The sequence below is a fragment of the Equus przewalskii genome, chromosome 21, assembly GCF_037783145.1.
Source record: "Equus przewalskii isolate Varuska chromosome 21, EquPr2, whole genome shotgun sequence".
NCBI lineage: Eukaryota > Metazoa > Chordata > Mammalia > Perissodactyla > Equidae > Equus > Equus przewalskii.
This window is the reverse complement of record NC_091851.1, coordinates 26058940-26079089: the sequence shown is the minus strand read 5'-3', so window position 1 is coordinate 26079089 and position 20150 is coordinate 26058940. Positions and strand designations below refer to the sequence as shown.

Sequence of the window (20150 nt, the reverse complement as noted above, 5' to 3'; positions counted from 1 at the left end):
GTTTCAACAGTAGGGACTCCTGCCCAGCTGTGGGCAGATCTTCTGTCCCTTCCCTCTAGGCCTGAAAACTGGGTTGTCAGGACCGGAAGCAAGAGCCCAGTACAGAAGGCAGCCTACCTTCGAGCTGCCTCCCTGGCTTGGAGGCCATTACTTGTCCCTGAGGGGACAGCCTGAGCCTGGAGCCTAGCCCTCCCTGGCCGAGCTTCGTTGTGTTTGGCTGGTGGCAGGCCTGAGAGTTCTGGAAGTAAACAAAGGAGCTGCCACAGCAGACACAGTTCTGGTGTGTGTGAGAGGAGAATGAGCCTGGAAGGGAGGTGCCAGGGAAGCCAAGCAGTAGGCTGTGGACACAGGGAGAGCAGTGTAGAAACTGGGTGGCTGGAAACATAAGGGCCCAGAGGCAAAGGGGTCACTAGTGGGCCTGGTTCCTACACATACTTATTTTCTGTGCTGTGTGTCCCTCATTTCTTGGAAAGTCTGACAGAACTAGAGCTGCTCCCTGCCTTTGCCCCATCAGAGAGCTTCATGTTATCTTCAACCTTGCTGAAGGCTTGGGCGTCTCATTGACTGTTGTGGCTCTGGCTTGATACCCTAGGAACTTCCTCTCCCACCTCAACCTGCCCTAGAACTCTCTTTCACAAAAGAGCGACTCAGACTGCATACCCTCCCTCCTTTCCCACTCAGACTATGGGGATCCAATCAGATTATCCTGAGGGGGAACAGCCCTTCCATCCTAACCATCTGATCTATTCAACTGACTCCTTGGAAGATTATCTCCGCCAGGCAGCCACCCCCAGTCCCAATCACAATGAGCTGCATACTTGCACAGGACCTTCTTGTGCAAAAGGGTACAAGGCTTCTATCCTTCTCTAGCGTTCACAAACACTCTCCCAGCTGTGGTCTCACAGCTCTGAAGGGCTCAAAGGCAGCCCAGTTTCAAATTTCAGATCTGTCACTTAGAGTCCTTGGACAAATAACTTAATTCTATGAAACTTGGTTTCCTCATTTGTGGAAAAAAAGAGGGGGGAGGGGTAAACAATATACATATTTCCCAGGGCTAACTGTGAGGATATGAAAGACATTCAACACAGTAGCTGGCACAGAGGAATATTAATCCCCATTTTTACAGGTGATGAAGCTGACACCCAGAGAGCTAATTGTGGGTCTCCTGCAGGTCTTAGTATTCTTTGAACCATTCTTGCTACTTTTCTCGACCCCCCGACTCCACTGACCCCAGTCCTGGCTAGCAGGACTGGGTCTTGGTTCCCTGGTCTTAAAAGCATATCCTTGGGGACACTCAGTGCTGTTAGTTTCTAGAGAGGAACAGCTAAGCATATAGATTAGGGCAGAGAAAGTGAGAGGCCCATAGGGGAGGAAAGAGGTAAGGCTTCCTGGGCTCTGATGCCATTTCTTGGCGCGGTCCGCATTCCTGTGTCCCAGCGACACAAGCAGGAGAATCAGCCTTTCTAGGGCTTGGAACACACAACCTTGGGAAGCCTCTCAGACTTCACTCTGACTCCACAACCAATTTTTCAGGTCTGAATACAGACGTAAGGAAGCAGAGTAGGGAAGGGTTAGTCACATATGCTTGGGGGTCAGGCAGACCTGGGTTCCAGTCCTGGTTCCACCACTTTCTTGCTGAGTGACTTTGAGCAAGTTATTTAACCTCTCTGAGTGTCAGTTGTCCTATCCATAAAAGAGGAATAACAAAATCAAATTTACTGGACCTGTGATTCAGGAGAGAGGATATTAATTCGTTCTATCAGTCTTTGATCTATTCATCCATCCATTAATTAGTAATATTTATTGAAGGTGTACTATGGCCCAGACACTGTGCTGAAGGATGGAATAATAATAACAGCCAAAATTGTTACACTTATCAAGGGCTTATTTTGTGCCAGTTATTGTGCTTAGCACCATACATGAATTCTCTTATCTTGCCATGATCATGTACTCAAGTTCCACGCATGAATGGAAGAGAAAATAGAGATCTAAAAGGATATTGGGATGATAAGGTAATAGGCTGAATCAAATGAGATTAAATAAAAGAGGGAAAAAAGTCAAATTACCCATATGAACAACAAACTCTACAAGTACAGGATGTGAAAAAATGTGATTTCACAATTTCAGATGGAAAAGAGATGGTGTTGTAGGTGGCTGTGAACTCAATGGAGTCAACTGAATGTAGTGTGGCTGCCTAAATGTGAATATAGTGTGGGCTTCATTAATAGACATGCAGTGTAGAAACCCAAGGAAGTTGTAGTTCTCCTCTGCTCAGTGATTTTCTGATTTCTTCACCCAAGCCAAAGAGGGAGGGATGGAGAAAGACACGATAGTGAGGAACCTAGAAACAATATCTTCAGAGATTCAGCTGAAAATACTGGAGACATATAGATAGGAGGAAAAAAAGAAGTCTTAGAGGGGACATGATCACAGCCTTCGGACACTGAAAGAATACCACGGAGAAAAGAGAAGTGATTGGTTTGTGTGGCTCCAGAGGACAGATCTATGCACAAAGAGAGGTAAAGTATAATCAATTGCTGTCATGCATTGTGCGGTTCCTGGTGCCAGGCACCATGCTAAGTGCTTTCATCCTTATTCATTCCTTGTAACCATCCCGGGAGACAGCGACTATAATCCCCACTTTATAGATGAGCTAGTAGCTCATCTATGCTGTGTTGTTCCTCACGCAGATTTCAGAAGAATTTAAAGGAGGGCTTTTTAAGTCTAAAAATGGAATAGGCAAAATATCAAGATCTCTATGGTCAAGAAGAGGTTGGATAACCACTTGGGAAACTGGAGAAGGGATTTGAGCTTGGTTTAGGGGAGGAGAAAACAGCAGTATAGGGTAGGGAAGTTGACTAGGTAAACACTAAGGTTCCCTTCAATCCTGCACACTGAACATACTGGTAAGAGCTCTAGGGTCAGACTACCTGAATTCAAATTCCAGCTATGCCTCTTACTACCTGTGGACCTTGGGAAAAGTTATCACACCTTTCTTGTCTCAAGTTCCCTCATCTGTCAAGTGGGGATAACAATAGTCCCCATGTCTTAGAGCATAGAGAGTTGCTTGGCCTGTAGTAAGCGCTCAATAAACTTTAGCTACAATTATTGACAACAGGGAAGCCAAGGCTTACAGATATAAAATGTTAATAACATAATAAGTAAATAATGGTATGAGAAGTATATGATAGTTTAACTCAGGCAAATAAGAGAAAGAAAAGGGGTTGGCCTGGTGGCATAGTGGTTAAGTTTGCATGCTCTGCTTTGATGGCCTGGGGTTCATGGGTTCGGATCCTGGGTGCAGACCTACCATTGTTCCTCTAAACCATACTGAGCTGGCGTCCCACATACAAAATGGAGAAAGATTGGCACAGATGTTACTTCAGTGATGATCTTCCTCAAGCAAAAAGAGGAAGATTGGCAACAGATGTTAGTTCAGGGCCAATCTTTCTCCCCACCTCCCCCCCCCACCCCAGAAAAAAGTCACATAATCTTTTGGGCTGGCCCAGTGGCATAGTGGTTAAGTTTGCACATTTGGCTTCTGTAGCCCGGGGTTTGTGGGCTCAGATCTTGGGCACGGACCTACACACTGCTTATCAAGCCATGCTGTGGCAGCGTCCCACATACAAAATAGAGGAAGATTGGCATGGATGTTAGTTCAGGGCCAATCTTCCTCACCAAAAAGAGAGAGAGAGAGAGAGAGAGAGAGAGAGAGAGAGAGAGAGAAGGTAATCAACTGCTCAAGTGATAAATGAGTGGAGCAATTGAAAAAGGTGATAGGAAGGCTTCACGGAGCATGAGGAACTTGAGCTGGGTCCTGAAGGTTGAATGAAATTTGGATGGGGATTGAAGGAAGACATTTTAGTCAGAGGGACTATATGAGCAAATGAATAACAGTGAGTTTACAAAGAGGGATGAGCACATCTTCCCAATCCTAAAATCATACCACATTATTGACTGGTACTACCGAGTATGTGAGGTATAGCTCCAGCTGGGAGCTGCCAAGTCACTTACTTATGGGCACACTGAGGCTTTCCACTTGCCTTCTGTGAGGTGCAGATTTGAAAAACAGAGAAAACAGAGCAGCCGGGGCCTCAAAAGTCGAGCACACCACTGGAGAGTTGGTGAGGAAGGAGAGCTCTTACCAGGATGTTCAGTGTACAGGATTGAAGGGAACCTTAGTGTTTACCTAGTCAACTTCCCTGTCCTATACTACTGCGTTCTCCTCCCCTAAACCAAGCTCAAAGCGTGGTAAAAATTGGTATCAGGAACTTCATGATATACATAATAGATTTTGGTTATCCAGGTTATACTCATATAGTAAAAATAATCCTTGAAAATTCTTTAAATATAGTCTCTTTCTTCTCTTAACTATTTCAACGTGACCATTTTTTCCCTCCAATATCAGAACAGTTTCTTTGACTGAGGTCCATATGAGCAATTGGCTTGCATGTAAGGGTCACGCTGTAAGAAAAACACTTATCCTTAAACAATAGAATCACATTCAGCCTGGTGAGATGCACACACTAGGAAAGAGAGGAAAAAAACCAAGACCAGCTGCAGAAACAGCAGATTCGTGGTCCCATCTCAGGCATCTGATAGCTGATTATTCTTCTTTTTCTTTTTGAAATTGTGATAGGAAACACAAAGCACAAAATCTGCCATCTTAACCATTTTTAAGTGTACTGTTCAGTAGCGTTACCCTATGTTCACATTGTTGTGCCACAGATCTCTAGAACGTTTTCACCTTGCAAAATTGAAACAATGAGTATACATTGAACAACTCCCTATTTCTTCCCCGCCTCCAGATCCTGGCAACAGTAATTCTACTTTCTGTCTCTATGAGTTTGACCCCTTTAGATTCCTCACGAAAGTGAAATCATACAGTATTTGTCTTTCTTCTTTTTCTTTTTATGTTTTTTCCTAAGAAGTAAGTTAAACGAGTATATCATGTGGCTCCATTGCATATGTTGAATGAATGAACAATAACCATTTTCAAAAGGAGCTTACGATGTAGTTGTACAAACAGGCATGCAAACAAATAATGTCCATTTAAAGTGCTATGAAAGCATAGAATAGAAAGAAGCTAACTCTGCCTAGGGAAATTAGAGAGGAAAAAAGGTAGAAATGTCTTTTAAACTAGACTTTAAAGAAAGGAATTTGCCAGATGGAGAAGGAAGGTGAGAAGGATGGTCCAGGTAGAAGAAACAGCACACACAGAGGCAACAAGTTATGAAAGGTTCTGGCATGTTCTGGAAGTTTAATGTAGCAGGATATGTGTATGTGTGGAGAGTGGCAGGTATATCAAGAGATGAGGCTCTTACTCCCCACTGACGATGAAGGAGTTTGAATTTTAGCCTCTAGGCAATAGGGAACAGCACGTTGTCTAAAACAGAGGTATTTGTTCTTCTTTAAGAAAAGAATGCAGAGGATATGCTGGGTTTGAGAGTCTTTTTTTTTTTGAGATAGGATTTAATGTTTGATTGGTTTCAGTATCTTCAATACTGTTCACTCATTCATACTTTGCTATGTTTCAGAAAGGATTTAAGGGTCTTACAAGGATATGTAAAATGCACAAGATAAATCAACTGTGAGTCAAGAAGAAAAGAAAACAAAGGGACAACGGTGAAGCCAAGAACAGGGCTACAATGCAGATTATAATGACCTACATCTGCTTCAGGCGGGCTATCCATTGGGCTCTAAGCTGTCTAGCAGCCAATACAAAGAGGGAAAATAGGCTATTTACACAAGTCACTGCATCTATGACTTAATCAAGCAATTGTTCAGCAGACACACTGTATAGCCATTCTTGAAAACTAATATAACACAGTATCTTTGATAACATTGTTACAGCAAATACAATAAGTTTTATAGAGTGGTTTCTTAAATCATAAAAGTTGCTGGCATTGTGGTAAGGTATAGAGAAAACAATTCTATGGGGGCCAATATGACGCATAGCCAGTTCTCTGCTAGGTTAGCTTGATTCAGAGGTAAAGTGCATGGACTGTTCTTCAAAGAGGAAAGTAAACCAAAATTTTGATCCCATTTGCAAGTATTGTCCTATAGTCATAGAGAATATATATTCTGAATGTTCTAGAATAGTTCAGTATAAAGTTCTTTTTTTAAAAAAAATGTGATTTAATAAATATTAACCTTTGTGGAAATTTTCACATAAATAAATTTATAAATCAGTAAAAGCTCTTCTCAGCCAATGGCTTTTTAGTTTAGGAAAGCACAGTCACTCTGTCGGAATGGAGATCGGTCACTTAGGTTTGATTACATAATCCTTTAGGACTGGACACTGCCCCCTCCCCATTTGTCTTCTTTCTGGCTTCCTTTAATATTTTTTTCTAGAGGGAAAGAATGTTTCGCCTTGACTCTTCCAAGGAGGGAGACTCGATCCTTGGCACTTAAGAGGGAATAAATAGAGATTTCTCTATTTGAGCCTAAATTAAACCAATTTGGATAGTTCTCCCATTTTATATACACTGAAAGTGAGCTAGAGAAAGTCCCCAAACTGGGGTCACATTCATGGCTCATCTTGCCAAACCTAGGGTGCATGCTGGAAATAAACTGTGGTGTGACCCATAATCCATTCTCAAAAAAGCAGCTGAGACAGCCCCTTTAAAACTGCAGATCAGATCATGTCACTGCCCTGTCTAAAATAAAATAAAATAAAATAAAATAAAATGCAAACTCCTCACCATGGCCTCCAATGCCTCAAACCTCATCTTCTACATTGCCCTACTTACTTACTACGTACCAGCCACACTATTCTTGGCTTTCCTTTTTTCTTAAACTTACCAAGCCAGTTCTTTCCTCAAGGATTTTGCATGTGTTGCTCTTTCTGCTTGAAATGCTCTAGCTCTGGATATCCATATAGGAGAATCAACAGAATAGATCAGACTTGCTGATCAAGTCATAGTAGACCACATGAGAGAAGAAGGTAGTCTGAACTAGGAAGGAATTAGTGGTGATTGGAGAAGAACAGATGGAATTTATACGTATTAACAGATGGAACTGGTAGGACTTGGGGCATGTCGAGATGGAGAAATTAAAGGAAATGCAAAGTCAAGAGTGAATCCTGTGGTTTTTTGCTTGGGTAACTGGGTGGACAGTGTGCCATTTAACAACAATAAAAAAGAGAACACAAAAGGAGGAAAAGATTTTGAGAGAAAGATGATGAACTCAGTTTTGGACATGTCAAGATTGAAGAACTCTTAACAGATTAGCTTTAAGTAGGAAAAATAGCAATTCTTCCATGAAATGATAAAAGGAAGAAAGGATAAATGCACGTGATAAAATCAGGTTTGTTAGTTTAGTGCTGGGAAATTAAATTTCCTTCTGATGGCTTCTAACACTTTTTTTTTTTAAAGATCGGCACGTGAGCTAACACCTGTTGCCAATCTTCTTCTTCTTCCTTTTTTTCCCTTATTCTTCTCCCCAAAGCCCCCCAGTATATAGTTGTATATTCTGGTTGTGTTATGTGGGACGCTGCCTCAGCATGGCTTGATGAGTGGTGCCACATCCGAACCCAGGATCTGAACCAGCAAAACCCTGGGCCGCCGAAGCAGAGGGCATGAAATTAACCACCTGGTCATGGGGCGGCTCCTCTGGTGGCTTCTAATTGCTATTTTCTCTGTGAAGTAGGAGGTGAGGCCATCTGTTTAGAGACAGTAGAAAGGGGTCAGAAGCATCCTGTTATGGGTTGAAGTATGTTCCTCAAAAACATATGTTAAAGTCTTAACCCCTGTACCTGCGAATACAACCTTATTTGGAAACAGGGTCTTTGCAGATGTAATCAAGTTAAGATGAGTTCATTAGGGTGGGCCCTAATCCAAAATGACTGGAGTCCTTAAAAAAAGAGAAGAGAGATAGAGACAGGAGCATCGGGAGAAGACCATGTGATAACAGACAGAGAGATTGGAGTTATGCATCTGTAAATCAAGTAATGCTAAGAATTGCCAGTAACTGCCAGAAGCTAGAAAAAGGCAAGGAAGGATCCTCTCCTAGAGCCTTCAGATAGAGCATGATCCTGACAACACCTTGATTTTGTACTTCTAGCTCCAGAACTGTGAAACAATACATTTCCTTTTTTTTGAGGTCATAATAGTTTATAACATTGTGAAATTTCACTTGTACATTATTATTTGTCTGTCACCATATAAATGTGCCCCTTCACCCCTTGTGCCCACCCCCCAACCCCCTTCCCCTCTGGTAACCACTAAACTGTTCTCTTTGTCTGTGTGTTAATTTATCTTCCATATATGAATGAAATAATACAGTGTTTGTCTTTCTCTGTCAGGCTTATTTTGCTTAACATAATACCCTCAAGGTCGATCCACGTTGTTGTGAATGGGACGATTTTGCCTTTTTTATGGCTGAGTAACATTCCGTTGTGTGTACATCTTGTACACACATCTTCTTTATCCAACCATCAGTTATTGGGCACTTGGGTTGCTTCTGCATCTTGGCTATTGTGAATAATGCTGCAATGAACATAGGGGTGCATAAGTCTCCGTATTGTTGATTTCAAGTTCTTTGGAGAAATACCCAGTAGTAGGATAGCTGAGTCATATGCTATTTCTATTTTTAATTTTTTGAGAAATCTCCATACTGTTTTCCATAGTGGCTGCATCAGTTTGCATTCCCACCAGCAGTGTATCAGAGTTCCATTTTCTCCACAACTTCTTCAACATTTGTTATTTTTTGTGTGGGTGATTATAGCCATTCTAACAGGCATAAGATGGTATCGAAGTGTAGTTTTGATTTGCAAATCCCTGATGATTAGTGATGTTGAGCATCTTTTCGTGTGCTTATTGGCCATCAGTATTTCTTCTTTGGAAAAATGTCTGTTCATACCCTCTGCCCACTTTTTGATTGGCTTGTTTCTTTTTTGTAGTTCAGTTGTGTGAATTCTTTATATATAACAGAGATTAACCCCTTGTTGGATATATAAATTGCAAATATTTTCTCCCAGTTGGTGGTTTGTCTTTTCATTTTAATCCTGGTTTCCTTTGCCTTCCAGAAGCTCTTTAGTCTGATGAAGTCCTGCTTGTTTGTTTTTTCTTTGTTTCCCTTGTCTGGGTAGACATGGTATTTAAAAAGGTCCTTTTAAGAATGATGTCAAAGAGTGTGCTGTCTATATTTTCTTCTAGGAGTTTTATGGTTTCAGGTCTTACCTTTAAGTCTTTGGTCCATTTTGAATCTATTTTTGTTTTTGGAGAAAGATAATGGTCTACTTTCATTTTTTTGCATGTGGCTGTCCAGTTTTCCCAGCACCATTTATTAAAGAGGCTTTTTCTTTCTCCATTGTATGTTGCTCCTTTGTTGAAGATTAGCTGACTGTAGATGTGTGGGTTTTTTTTCTGGCCTTTCAATTCTGTTTCATTGATCTGTGTCGCTGTTTTTGTACCACTACCATGTTGTCTTGATTACCATAGATTTGCAGTGTATTTTGAAGTCAGGGGCTGTGATGCCTCCAGCTTTGTTCTTGTTTCTCAGGGTTGCTTGGCTATTCGGGATCTTTCGTTACCTGAGGATTTTTGCATCTATGTTCATCAGTGATATTGGCCTGTAATTTTCCTTTTTTGTGTTGTCCTTGTGTGGGTTTGGGTTCAGGGTGACGTTGACCTCATAAAATGTGTTAGGAAGTGTTCCATTTCAACTTTTTGGAATAGTTTGAGCAGGATAGATATTAACCTTCTTTGAATATTTGGCAGAATTTTCCAGAGGTGCCATCTGATCCTGGACTTTTATTTTTTGGGAGGTTGTTGATTACCGTTTCAATGTCTTCTCTTGCGATCGGTCAATTCAGATTCTCTGTTTCTTCTTGATTCAGTTTTGGGAGGTTGTATAAATCTAAGAATTTATCCGCTTCTTCTAGATTGTCCAATTTGTTGGCATATCATTTTTCATAGTATTCTCTTATAATCCTTTGTATTTCTGTGGTATCAGTTGTAATTTCTCCTCTTTCATTTCTAATTTTATCGATTTGGGGCTTCTCTCTTTTTTTCTTAGTGAGTCTGGTAAGGATTTGTCAATTTTGTGTATCTTCTCAATGAACCAGCTCTTTGTTTCATTGATCTTTTCTAGTGGTTTTGTTTGTTTGTTTCAATTTCATTTATTTCTGTCTATTTTTATTATTTCCTTCCTTCTGCTGACTTTGGGCTTTGTTTGTTCTTCTTTTTCTAATTCTGTTAGGTGTAGTTTAAGATTGCTTATTTGAGATTTTTCTTGTTTGGTAAGGCGGGTGTGTATTGTTATGAATTTACCCCTTAGGACCACTTTTGCTGCATCCCACATGAGTTGGTATGGTGTATTCTTTTTTTTAAGATTTTATTTTTTCCTTTTTCTCCCCAAAGCCCCCCGGTACATAGTTGCATATTTTTAGTTGTGGGTCCTTCTAGTTGTGGCATGTGGGATGCCGCCTCAGCGTGGCTTGCTGAGTAGTGCCATGTCTGCGACCAGGATCCAAACCAGCGAAACCTTGGGCTGCTGCAGCCGAGCACACGAACTTAACCACTTGGCCATGGGGCCGACCCTGGTATGGTGTATTTTCATCTTCATTTGTCTCCAGATATTTTTATTATTATTGTTACTATTTTTTTGTGAGGAAGATTGGCCCTGAGCTAACATCTATTGCCAATCTTCCTCTTTTTGCTTGAGGAAGATTGTCACTGAGCTAACACCTGTGCCAATCTTGCTCTTTTTTTTTTTAAACATTGGCACGTGAGCTAACACCTGTTGCCAATCTTCTTCTTGTTTGTTTTTTTTTTTGCTTTTTCTCCCCAAATCCCCCTGGTACATAGTTGTATATTTTAGTTGTGGGTCCTTCTAGTTGTGGCATGTGGGATGCTGCCTCAAAATGCCTGATGAGCAGTGCCATGTCCACGCCCAGGATCTGAACCGGGGAAACCCTGGGCTGCCGAAGTGGAGGGCACGAACTTAACCACTCAGCCACAGGGCCAGTCCCACCAGATATTTTTTGATTTCGCCTTTAATTTCTTCAATGTTCCATTGGTTGTTCAGGAGTATGTTGTTTATTCTCCACATATTTGTGACTTTCCCAGCTTTTTTCTTGTAGTTGATTTCTAGTTTCATAGCATTATGGTTGGAGAAGATGCTTGATATGATTTCAATCTTCTTAAATTTATTGAGGCTTGCCTTGTTTCCCAACATATAGTCTATCCTTGAGAATGCTCCATGTGTACTTGAGAAGAATGTATATTCTGCTGTTTTTGGATGGAGTGCTCTATATGTAGCTATTAAGTCCATCTGGCCTAGTTTTTCATTTAAATCCACTATTTCCTTCTTGACTTTCTGTTTGGATGATCTATTCATTGATGTAAGTGAGGTGTTAGGGTCCCCTACTATTATTGTGTTGTCGTTAATATCTCCTTTTACGTTTGGTAGTAGTTGCTTTATGTACTTTGGTGCTCCTGTGCTGGGTGCATACATATTTACAAGTGTTATGTCTTCTTGGTGCAGTGTCCCTTTTGTGATTATATACTGTCCCTCTTTGTCTCTCATTACCTCTTTTAACTTGAAGTCTACTTTGATCTAAGTATGGCAACACCTGCTTTCTTTTGTCTGCCATTAGCTTGGAGTATTGTCTTGCACCCCTTCACTCTGAACCTGTTTAGAGCTGAGATATGTTTCCTGGAGGGAAAATATTGTTGGGTCTTGTTTTTTAATCCATCCCGCCACTCTGCGTATTTTGAATGGAGAATTCAATCCATTTATATTTAGAGTGATTATTGACGTATGAGGGCTTAATGCTGCCATTTTGTCACTTGTTTTCCTGTTCTTCTGCATTTGCCCTATTTCTTGTCTCATGTGTTTTGGACTACCAATTCGGTTTGGTAGCTCTCCATGACGGTTGTCTCAGTTTTCTCTTTATTTATTATGTGTGTCTCTGTTCTGATGGTTTATTTAGTGGTTACCATGAGGTTTGTATAAAAAAATCTCATAGATGAGATAGTCCATTTTCTGATAGCCTCTTATTTCCTTAGACTAAGCCAATTCCATCCCCTTCCTTTTCTGCTTCTGTTTTGTCGCAACTTATTCCATCTTGTGTTGTGAGTTTGTGGTTAAAATGACAAGATTATTTTTATTTTTGATGTTTTCCTTCCCTTTATCTTTAATGTTATAATTGTTTGCTAACCTGTTCTGATAAAGAGCTGCAATTTTCTGATTTTGTTTACCTGTTTATCTCCTTGCTCAAAGCTTTGTAACCCCTTTCCTTTTTTCCTGGTATGAGGGCCTTGTTGAGCATGTCTTGTAGTGGGGGAGGGGAGGTTGTGGCGATGAACTCCCTTAGCTTTTGTTTATCTGGGAAGGTTTTTATTTCTTCATCACATTTCCATTGTTTTAAGCCATCTGGTTTACAGGCTTTTTGTTATGGCAGCCATAGGAATCTAATACAGTTATAAACACTAGTTTTGGAGAAGGGAGGCAAAGTTGAGCATAATAGAGGTTAGTAACCATATTTGGTGGTATCCATATGGCCCTTGTATGATTTCCTCCAATAGTACTCAATAATCTAGTTGCAGGAATAGAATAAATGGACAATTACAGGGTTGGGGGTCTTCTTAGGTGGGCAGGATAGGAAGATATTTGAGCAAATGAGTTAATATTGGCAAGAGAGCAATTAAAGTGATAGACCATATGGTCTGAGCTAGATAAGCTCAGAGCGGGGAGCGGGTTGACAGACTATAAAGAGATAAAAAGCCTGGAGGTCTCAATGGGGTAGGGTAGAATGACAGGTGTACTAGGAGTATTGGATGAAAACTGAAAGAATAGGATGGTAAGTACACAGAATGGCATAAATTAAAATTTCCAGAATTAAAACAATTCTGGTGATGAGATCCAGGAACTGACCATGGAAGTGGGCAGATGGACACTTTATAGAAATGGAATCATACGTTATGTAACCTCTTGTGGATTGACTTCTTTCACTTGGCATAATGTTTTTGAGGATCATTCATGTCACAGCACAGTATCAGTACTTCATTCCTTTTTATTATTGAATAATTATCCATTTTCTAGATGAACCACCTTTTATTTATCCATTCATCAGTTGATGGATGTTTAAGTTATTTCCACTTTTTGGATATTACGAATAATGCTATGATAAATATTCATACACAAATTTTTGTGTGGATATATGTTTTCATTTCTTTTGGATATGTAATTAGGAATGGATTTACTGGGTCATGTGGTGACTCTATGTTTATCATTCTGAGGAACAGCCAGACTATTTTCCAAAGCAGCCGTACCATTTTACATTCCCATCAGCAATGTATGAGGGATCTAGTTTTTCCACATCATTGCCAAACACTTTATTATGTGCTTGCTTGACTGTAGCCATCTAGTAGGTATGTGAACTGGTAACTCATTGTGCATGTGTTTGTTTGTATTTCCCTAATGACCAATGATTTTGATCATCTTTTTATTAGCTTATTGACCATTTGTATACCTTCTTTGGAGAAATGTCTATTCAAATCCTTTGCCCATTTTTCCACTGAGTGTTATTTTTTTATTATTGAGTTGTAGAGTTCTTTATATATTCTACATATAATCCCCTTGTCAGATATATGATTTATAAATGTTTTCTCCCAATTCGTATCTTTTCACTTCCTTGATGGTATCTTTTGCAACACAAAAGTTTAAATTTGGATGTAGTACAATTTATCTATTTTTTCTTTTGTCATTTGTGCTTTTGGTGTTGTATCTAAGAAGGCTCTGCCTAACACAAGGTCATGAAGATTTACTCGTGTTTTCTCCTAAGAGTTTTATAGTTTAGCTCTTACATTTAGGTCTATGATCCATTTTGAGTTAATTTCCCATATAGTGTGAGGTAGGAGACTAACTTCATTCTTTTACACTATTTTTTTATATGCAACTATGTATTATACCCCCCTACATATGTAATATCCTTAAAGGCAAGGACCAAGTTCTACTTTGTATTTTCATTGGAAAAGCAATGAGTAAGTTTTTTTTGCAGAGTAAGATTTTGACAGTGACACGGATTTAAAAAAAAAATTTTAAGGTATTTATAGACATATGGCACAGACTTCAAAGAAGACAAAAGGATATATAGTGAAAAGTATGTCTACCTTCTATACCTAACATCCTGGTCCCCCAACCCCCTTCCTCAGAATCAACAACCATAACCACCATGTCCAGTTTCTTGCGTATCCTTCCAGTGATTTTCTACATGTACACTAGGATACCCTTACAATAGAATCCAAAGTCTTTACCGTGGCCAACAAGGTGCCCCATGATCTGGCCTCTGGCCACCTTGTCAACCTTATCTCCTACCATATTCTTCCTTAATCATCTGGCTCCAGCCATACCTCCTTGTTCTTCCTTGGAAACACCAAGTATTCTCCCATACTGGGGCCTTTGCACTTGCTGTTCTGTCTGGCATGCTCTTTTTTGAGATATTTACACGGGTCACTCATTTCATTCACATTTCTGATCAAATTCAGTGAGGCCTTGCTTGATCATCCTATCTAAAATAGCACCTCTCCCTATCACTTTTTATTCTTATCTTGCTTAGCATTTACTGTTACCTGACATTATATTATACATATTTTTTAATGTTTGTCTTCCTTCACTGGAATATAAACCCCATGAGTGCAGGAACTTTGCTTTATTTTCCACTGTGTCTTCAGCATCTAGATCTGAACCTGGATCATGATAAATGCTTAGTAATTTTTTTTTTAATGAACAACTGAATTTCAACGTGGGGCCTTTAAGGAAGTATGGGAATTCTGAGGTTAGAGGCAGTGTGAAGAGAAAGATGAAACTTAGAGAGGGAAAGGGAGCTTTGGGAGAACAATGAAGATTGCTGGGGCTTCAGGCTGTGTTTAGAGGACAAGGAGCTGACCAGCCCTGGAAGTGGAGAGGAGCTGAGCAGCACTGGGGAAATGAGGCCAAGGAACAAGGGCATTGTGAAGGGCTTTATGGAACCTGCAATCTCCGTGGGTTCCATGATAGATAAACTTATCTATACCCTTAGCCTGTTCCTAGAATTCCTTCTGCTTTCTGTCTAAACTGAAACCTGACTTGTTTTTTGAATATTACTTCCACTGTAGCCTTCCTTCTCCAGGACGTTTCTTGTCATTCTATACTGTGTGTGTGTTAAGACTGGTGGTTAGAGTCTTCGTCTGCTTGCTTTTCAATACCACTTTCAAGCCATTACCCTTCTACTGGCTCCTCCATTAAGGTTCATACTATACGTTCAAGCTACTGCTAACCTCATGGACACTCTCTGTTGATTGTAGACTTCATCAGACATAGAATATACCTTTTCATTCCAAATCAAGCCATTAACCTAGGTAACCTAAATGTTTGTGTAGATGACCTATCCTAAATCTTGGGCTCTCAATTCTTTGATGGCCTCTACTCCAGGGATTTTCACCTCCACTTCACTTCAATAACTCTCTTCTACAGCCGCCCCCTGCACTTTGTCATTACACACAACAGTTTTAACCCCAAAACCTTTTTTTATTGAGATATAATTGACATATAACATTATATTAGTTTTGGGTGTATAACATAATGATTCAATATTTGTACGTATTGCAAAATGATCACCATGGGTAAGTCTAGTTAGCATCCATCACCATACATAGTTAAAAAAAATTTTTTTCCTGTGCTGATAACTTTTAAGATCTACTCTCTTAGCAACTTTAAAATATACAATACAGTATTATTAACTATAGCCACCAAGCTGTACATTACATCTCCAACCACAAAATCTTAAATTAAAAAATCTCACGGTCTGACTGTAATTTCTTATCCTTTAAGCTCTCACTCAGTTATTCTCATTACATTTTCTTTTACTCATTTGACCCTTCTTCTTTCCGAACAGCCTCTTCTCTCTCTTTTTATCCTTCACTATACAGATTTCCTGGCCTATCACTTGAACCTTTTTCTTGACAACATAATATCATCCTCTTCTTTGCACTGATGACATCCATTCCATGACTTGGAAAAACCTTAATCCTTTATCAAATGCAGCTAGCCTCGGGCTAGCAAATGATTTTGAAGAAAAATCGCACAGAATTAGATCAGTGCCATTAAAATTTTTGCCTTTTTTTAAAGATTTTATTTTTCCTTTTTCTCCCCAAAGGCCCCCCGCCCCACAGTTGTATATTTTTAGTTGTGGGTTTAGCATGTGGGATGCCGCCTCAGCATGGCTTGATGAACGGTGTGCCATGTCCGTGCCCAGGATTCAAACCACGAAACCCTGGGCCACAGAAGCAGAGTGCACACACGTAACTACCCGGCCATGGGGCCGGCCCCTAAAATTTTTGCTCTTAAATGCACAAAAATATTCACAGAAACATGGGTCATAAAAACATACACACTAGAAAATGGAAAGAACTATGTGTCAACTATACCTTATCTGTGATAGACTCATACACAGAACAGCTGTTAAACCAAAATGAACTGGATCTATATAAGGTAACACATACAGAACTTTAAAAAACTGATGAGTAAGAAAAAGGAAGCAGCAAAATAAAACATAAGAATGTTGCCAATTAAGTAAAAAAAAAAAAAATTGTTCCTCCACTACTCCTTCTCAGGCTCTTTTTAGGGAACTCTTAAATGATGGGATCTCTCAAGGTGCTGTTCATTTCAACACCCAGTGAAAATTTGGGGATCCTGGTGGCAATAGAGTCCGGAAAGGAGGGGCTCTCACAAGGGGGCGCTGAGGAGAGAGGCTGGGTGAAGCGGGCGTTAAGGAGAGGGCAATGCAAAGCCCGACGCCAGAGGTCAAAGGGGCCTGGTGTTGCGGAGAGCGCTTGAGCCTCTGTGACGCGGTGGGAGGACCCAACTGAGAGCGGGAGGCGCGCGCGCCCGCGCGGCAGCCTCGCGCACAGCGGGGAAAGCGCGCGCTCGTGCGCTCACTGGCCTCTGTACGCCTGCGCCGCCGTTGCCGGGCACACGCCGGCTAAAGGACAACCTAGTGAAGGGGTGGCGGCTCCGGGGACTCCGGAAGCTCACCGTTCACCCGGAAATGGTTGTTGAGGAACATGGCGTTGCTGGTCCGAGTCCTTGTGAGTGAAGGAGTAATTTTCTGCGGTCGCCCGCCGGGCCCTGGGGTTGGCGTGGGACAGGGCGGGGCGGGAGAAACTGGAGGAAAGCGCAGGAGGGGAGCCTGTGCGGTAGCGAGGCTGCGCGGCCGCCTCTCTGCGGGAAACTGAGGCAGCTTCCCACCTCCCCCTTCCCTCGGTTTGGCCGTGGCTTCCCCTTTGGAGGAGGGGGTGAGTGACATCGGACCTAAATTTGATGAAGTTTGCTTTCCTCAGTCACCACCTGTGACCGCTTCTCCTCAGGGAGAGGCAGCACGTGGGGCACTGATGGAGTTTCGGGAGACCTGGGTTCTGGTCCCTTCTGTCACTAAAGCGCAGTGTGACTTTGGGCATTCACTTGCGGGCCTCAATGTCCCCATGGAAAAAACGAGGACGTTAATCTGCGGTCCCTTCGGATTCTGAGGTTCTCCGGGTTTGTTTCAGAGATCAGTAGTCACTCTTAACTGTACAGTTAAGTGGAGTACTATTATAGATTTTATTAGATTGAAAGCTGCACGGGAACCGAGGTCATATCTGTCTTTCTCACTTTGCCTAACAGTGTGTGGCACATCGTAGGTGTTCAATACATATTTGTTGAAGGATGAATGAATTAAGGAGGAAGGACTGCTAGAGGTCTTAGCGCCCATATGGGAAGCTGCTGCGCTTCTTGATTCATTCGATCCCTCTGGCATCCTCTGACCTCTAGAAATGAAAGGAGAAAGTGGCAGCAGGAAAAGGTTAGGAGGATGCAGAGCCTAGTTTCTAATCATGGAGGGATGGGAGACTGTATAATTTTAGCAAGTCTTTCAAAAACTAGGTCAAGGACATTGTTTTTCATAGCCAAACGTTGTGTATTCCTGCTTCTGGCTATCTTTTGAGTTGTTATTTTATAGTTGTGTTTCTTTCTTTTTTTTTTTTTTAAACATTGGCACTTGGGCTAACAACTGTTGCCAATCTTTTTTTTTTCCTGCTTTTTCTCCCCAAATCTCCCCAGTACATAGTTGTATATTTTAGTTGTGGGTCCTTCTAGTTGTGGCATGTGGGACACCGCCTCAACATGGCTTGATGACCGGTGCCATGTCCGCGCCAGGATCCAACCGGCGAAACCCTGGGCGGAGGAAGCTGAGCGCGCAAACTTAACCACTCTGCCACTGGCCGGCCCCCTACACTTGTGTTTCTAATATTTTTATATGCGGCTTACAAGGACTGCAGTTTTACTTCTTGCCTTCCGTGTCAGCGTAGCAAAGTGCAGTATCCTCGATTGCTGCTGAATAAATATTTGAAGCACGTATATTTAAATATATTGAAATATCCTAGAACCCACAGAAAGATTCACTTGGTGAAGTTAATTGTTGATGCCAGGGCAGAAATTGATTCAGATCTGAGGACTGCTGGGGAAATAGCAACTTGGATGTCTTAAGTTATTTAGTCTTTAAGATGGATGTTTTGCGGAAAAGATTTTGAAAAGTTTATTGGGCTGTAGACTTTAAATGAACACTTTGATTTGTCTTGGAAATTAGTCGCTGCCCCAGCTATCTTAAATATTCTTGCCTCTGAGCATGTGGAGTGTTGCAGGTTCATTTCTTCTAGAGTGGTGGCATCCATAGAAACCACCTCTCTAACTGTTCTCTGTTATTTGTTTTTTTATTTTTTTCTATTTATCCTTTTCTACTCTTTTTATGTAAAAAGCAAGTTTAGATAAGGAAGGTCACTTTGACTTTATACGGTGATTCTTGAAGTCTTCTTAGCATATGTTATAATGTAATGTGTGACAGAGCAATGGAAAATCCCTTAGGACTAGTTGAAAGTGCCAGTAAACATGAAAGTAGCAGACATATATTGATCACCTACTCTGAAGAGGCATTTGGGCAAGGTGCTGTGAGGAACTCACAAATACAGGAAGTGCTCCTGTCTGGAATTCTGAAGAGCCTTGGTTGAAAGCTTGGCTCCATTACCAATCATAGGTGTGACCTTGAGCAAATCCCCTAACTTCTCTGAGCCTCAGATTTTCTCAGTAATTTTCTAAGGGTTGATCAGAAAATCAGTTGATTAAAGTGAAAATTAAATGCCTTTCTTCTTCTCTTTTTCATTCAGCAACTGTTTTGAGTGTTTACTGCGGTCTAGGAACTATCCAAGGGACCGAGGATGAAAAACATAGACCTTACTCTCAAGTTTATAATCTAACAGGAGAGACAGAAAAGAAAACTACTAATATGTACATGAATGCTGTGGTAGAAGTTTGTACCAAGTGCTGTGGAAGAGTAGAGAGACACCTAACCCAACCTGAGGACAAGCATCCATCAGAGAGAGGTGCCTGAACTGAATGAGAGAGTGTTAGGCAGAGAATGGGAGAAAGGTCATTGAAGAGGATTAGTTTATGCTAATAATGCTAGATAACCAAGGAACTGTCAGTAAATCTGTTTGGCTGGACTCGGGCACTTAGGGGGAAATGGCAGGAGATGAGGCAGGGCGTTATGTATCATGGTTAGGAGTTGGAAGTTTATCCTGAAGGCAGAGGGAGCCATTGAAGTATTTTAAGCAAGGGATGATTAGTTTTTAAAGGGTTTTTGATGCATTTACTCTGTTTTTTCCTCACTTAAATTTTTTAAAATTGAGGAATAATTGACATACAATAAATTGCACTTATTTAATTGTACAGTTTGGTAAGTTTTGACACAGGTAAACACCTAAAAAGCCACAGTAAAAATAATGAACATATCCATTGTTCTCCCAAATTGCTTTGTGCCCTTTTGCAGTCCTTTTCTTCTGTTGCTCTCCTCTCCCCCAACCACCACTGATTAGGGGAAGACTTGTTCCTTCTCTCATCTTTTAATTGAAATTTTAAAAATTTATTTTGAAAGTATAAAAAAAGTGAAAAAAGGTCAACATGGTACACACTCATACTAGATTTTTGTTTTAATAGATCCCTGTAGCAGTTGTAGTTGGATCAGTCAGAGAGGGCTGAGATGAGAGTCCTCAAGGCCATTCAGAAGCTGCTTAAATTGTCCTGGAAGAAGTGATGAAGGCCTGTACTAGTGGGGAGGAGCAGTGTGGTTAAAA

General features: G+C 40.9%; 1 protein-coding gene across 2 annotated transcripts in view; it reads left to right on the top strand.

Annotated features, from left to right (window-relative positions):
* Window positions 1–16731: 16731 nt before the first annotated feature.
* Window positions 16732–20150, top strand: part of UQCC1 (ubiquinol-cytochrome c reductase complex assembly factor 1) — a 94453-nt gene continuing 91034 nt past the window's right edge. The window contains exon 1 of one of the 2 annotated variants that reach the window (XM_008525469.2): window positions 16732–17075. In XM_008525469.2, the coding sequence (XP_008523691.1) occupies window positions 17052–17075 (24 nt within the window). In that variant the 5' untranslated portion in view covers window positions 16732–17051. The remainder of the gene's footprint in view (window positions 17076–20150) is intronic. The other variant, XM_070588189.1, reaches the window with a different exon arrangement.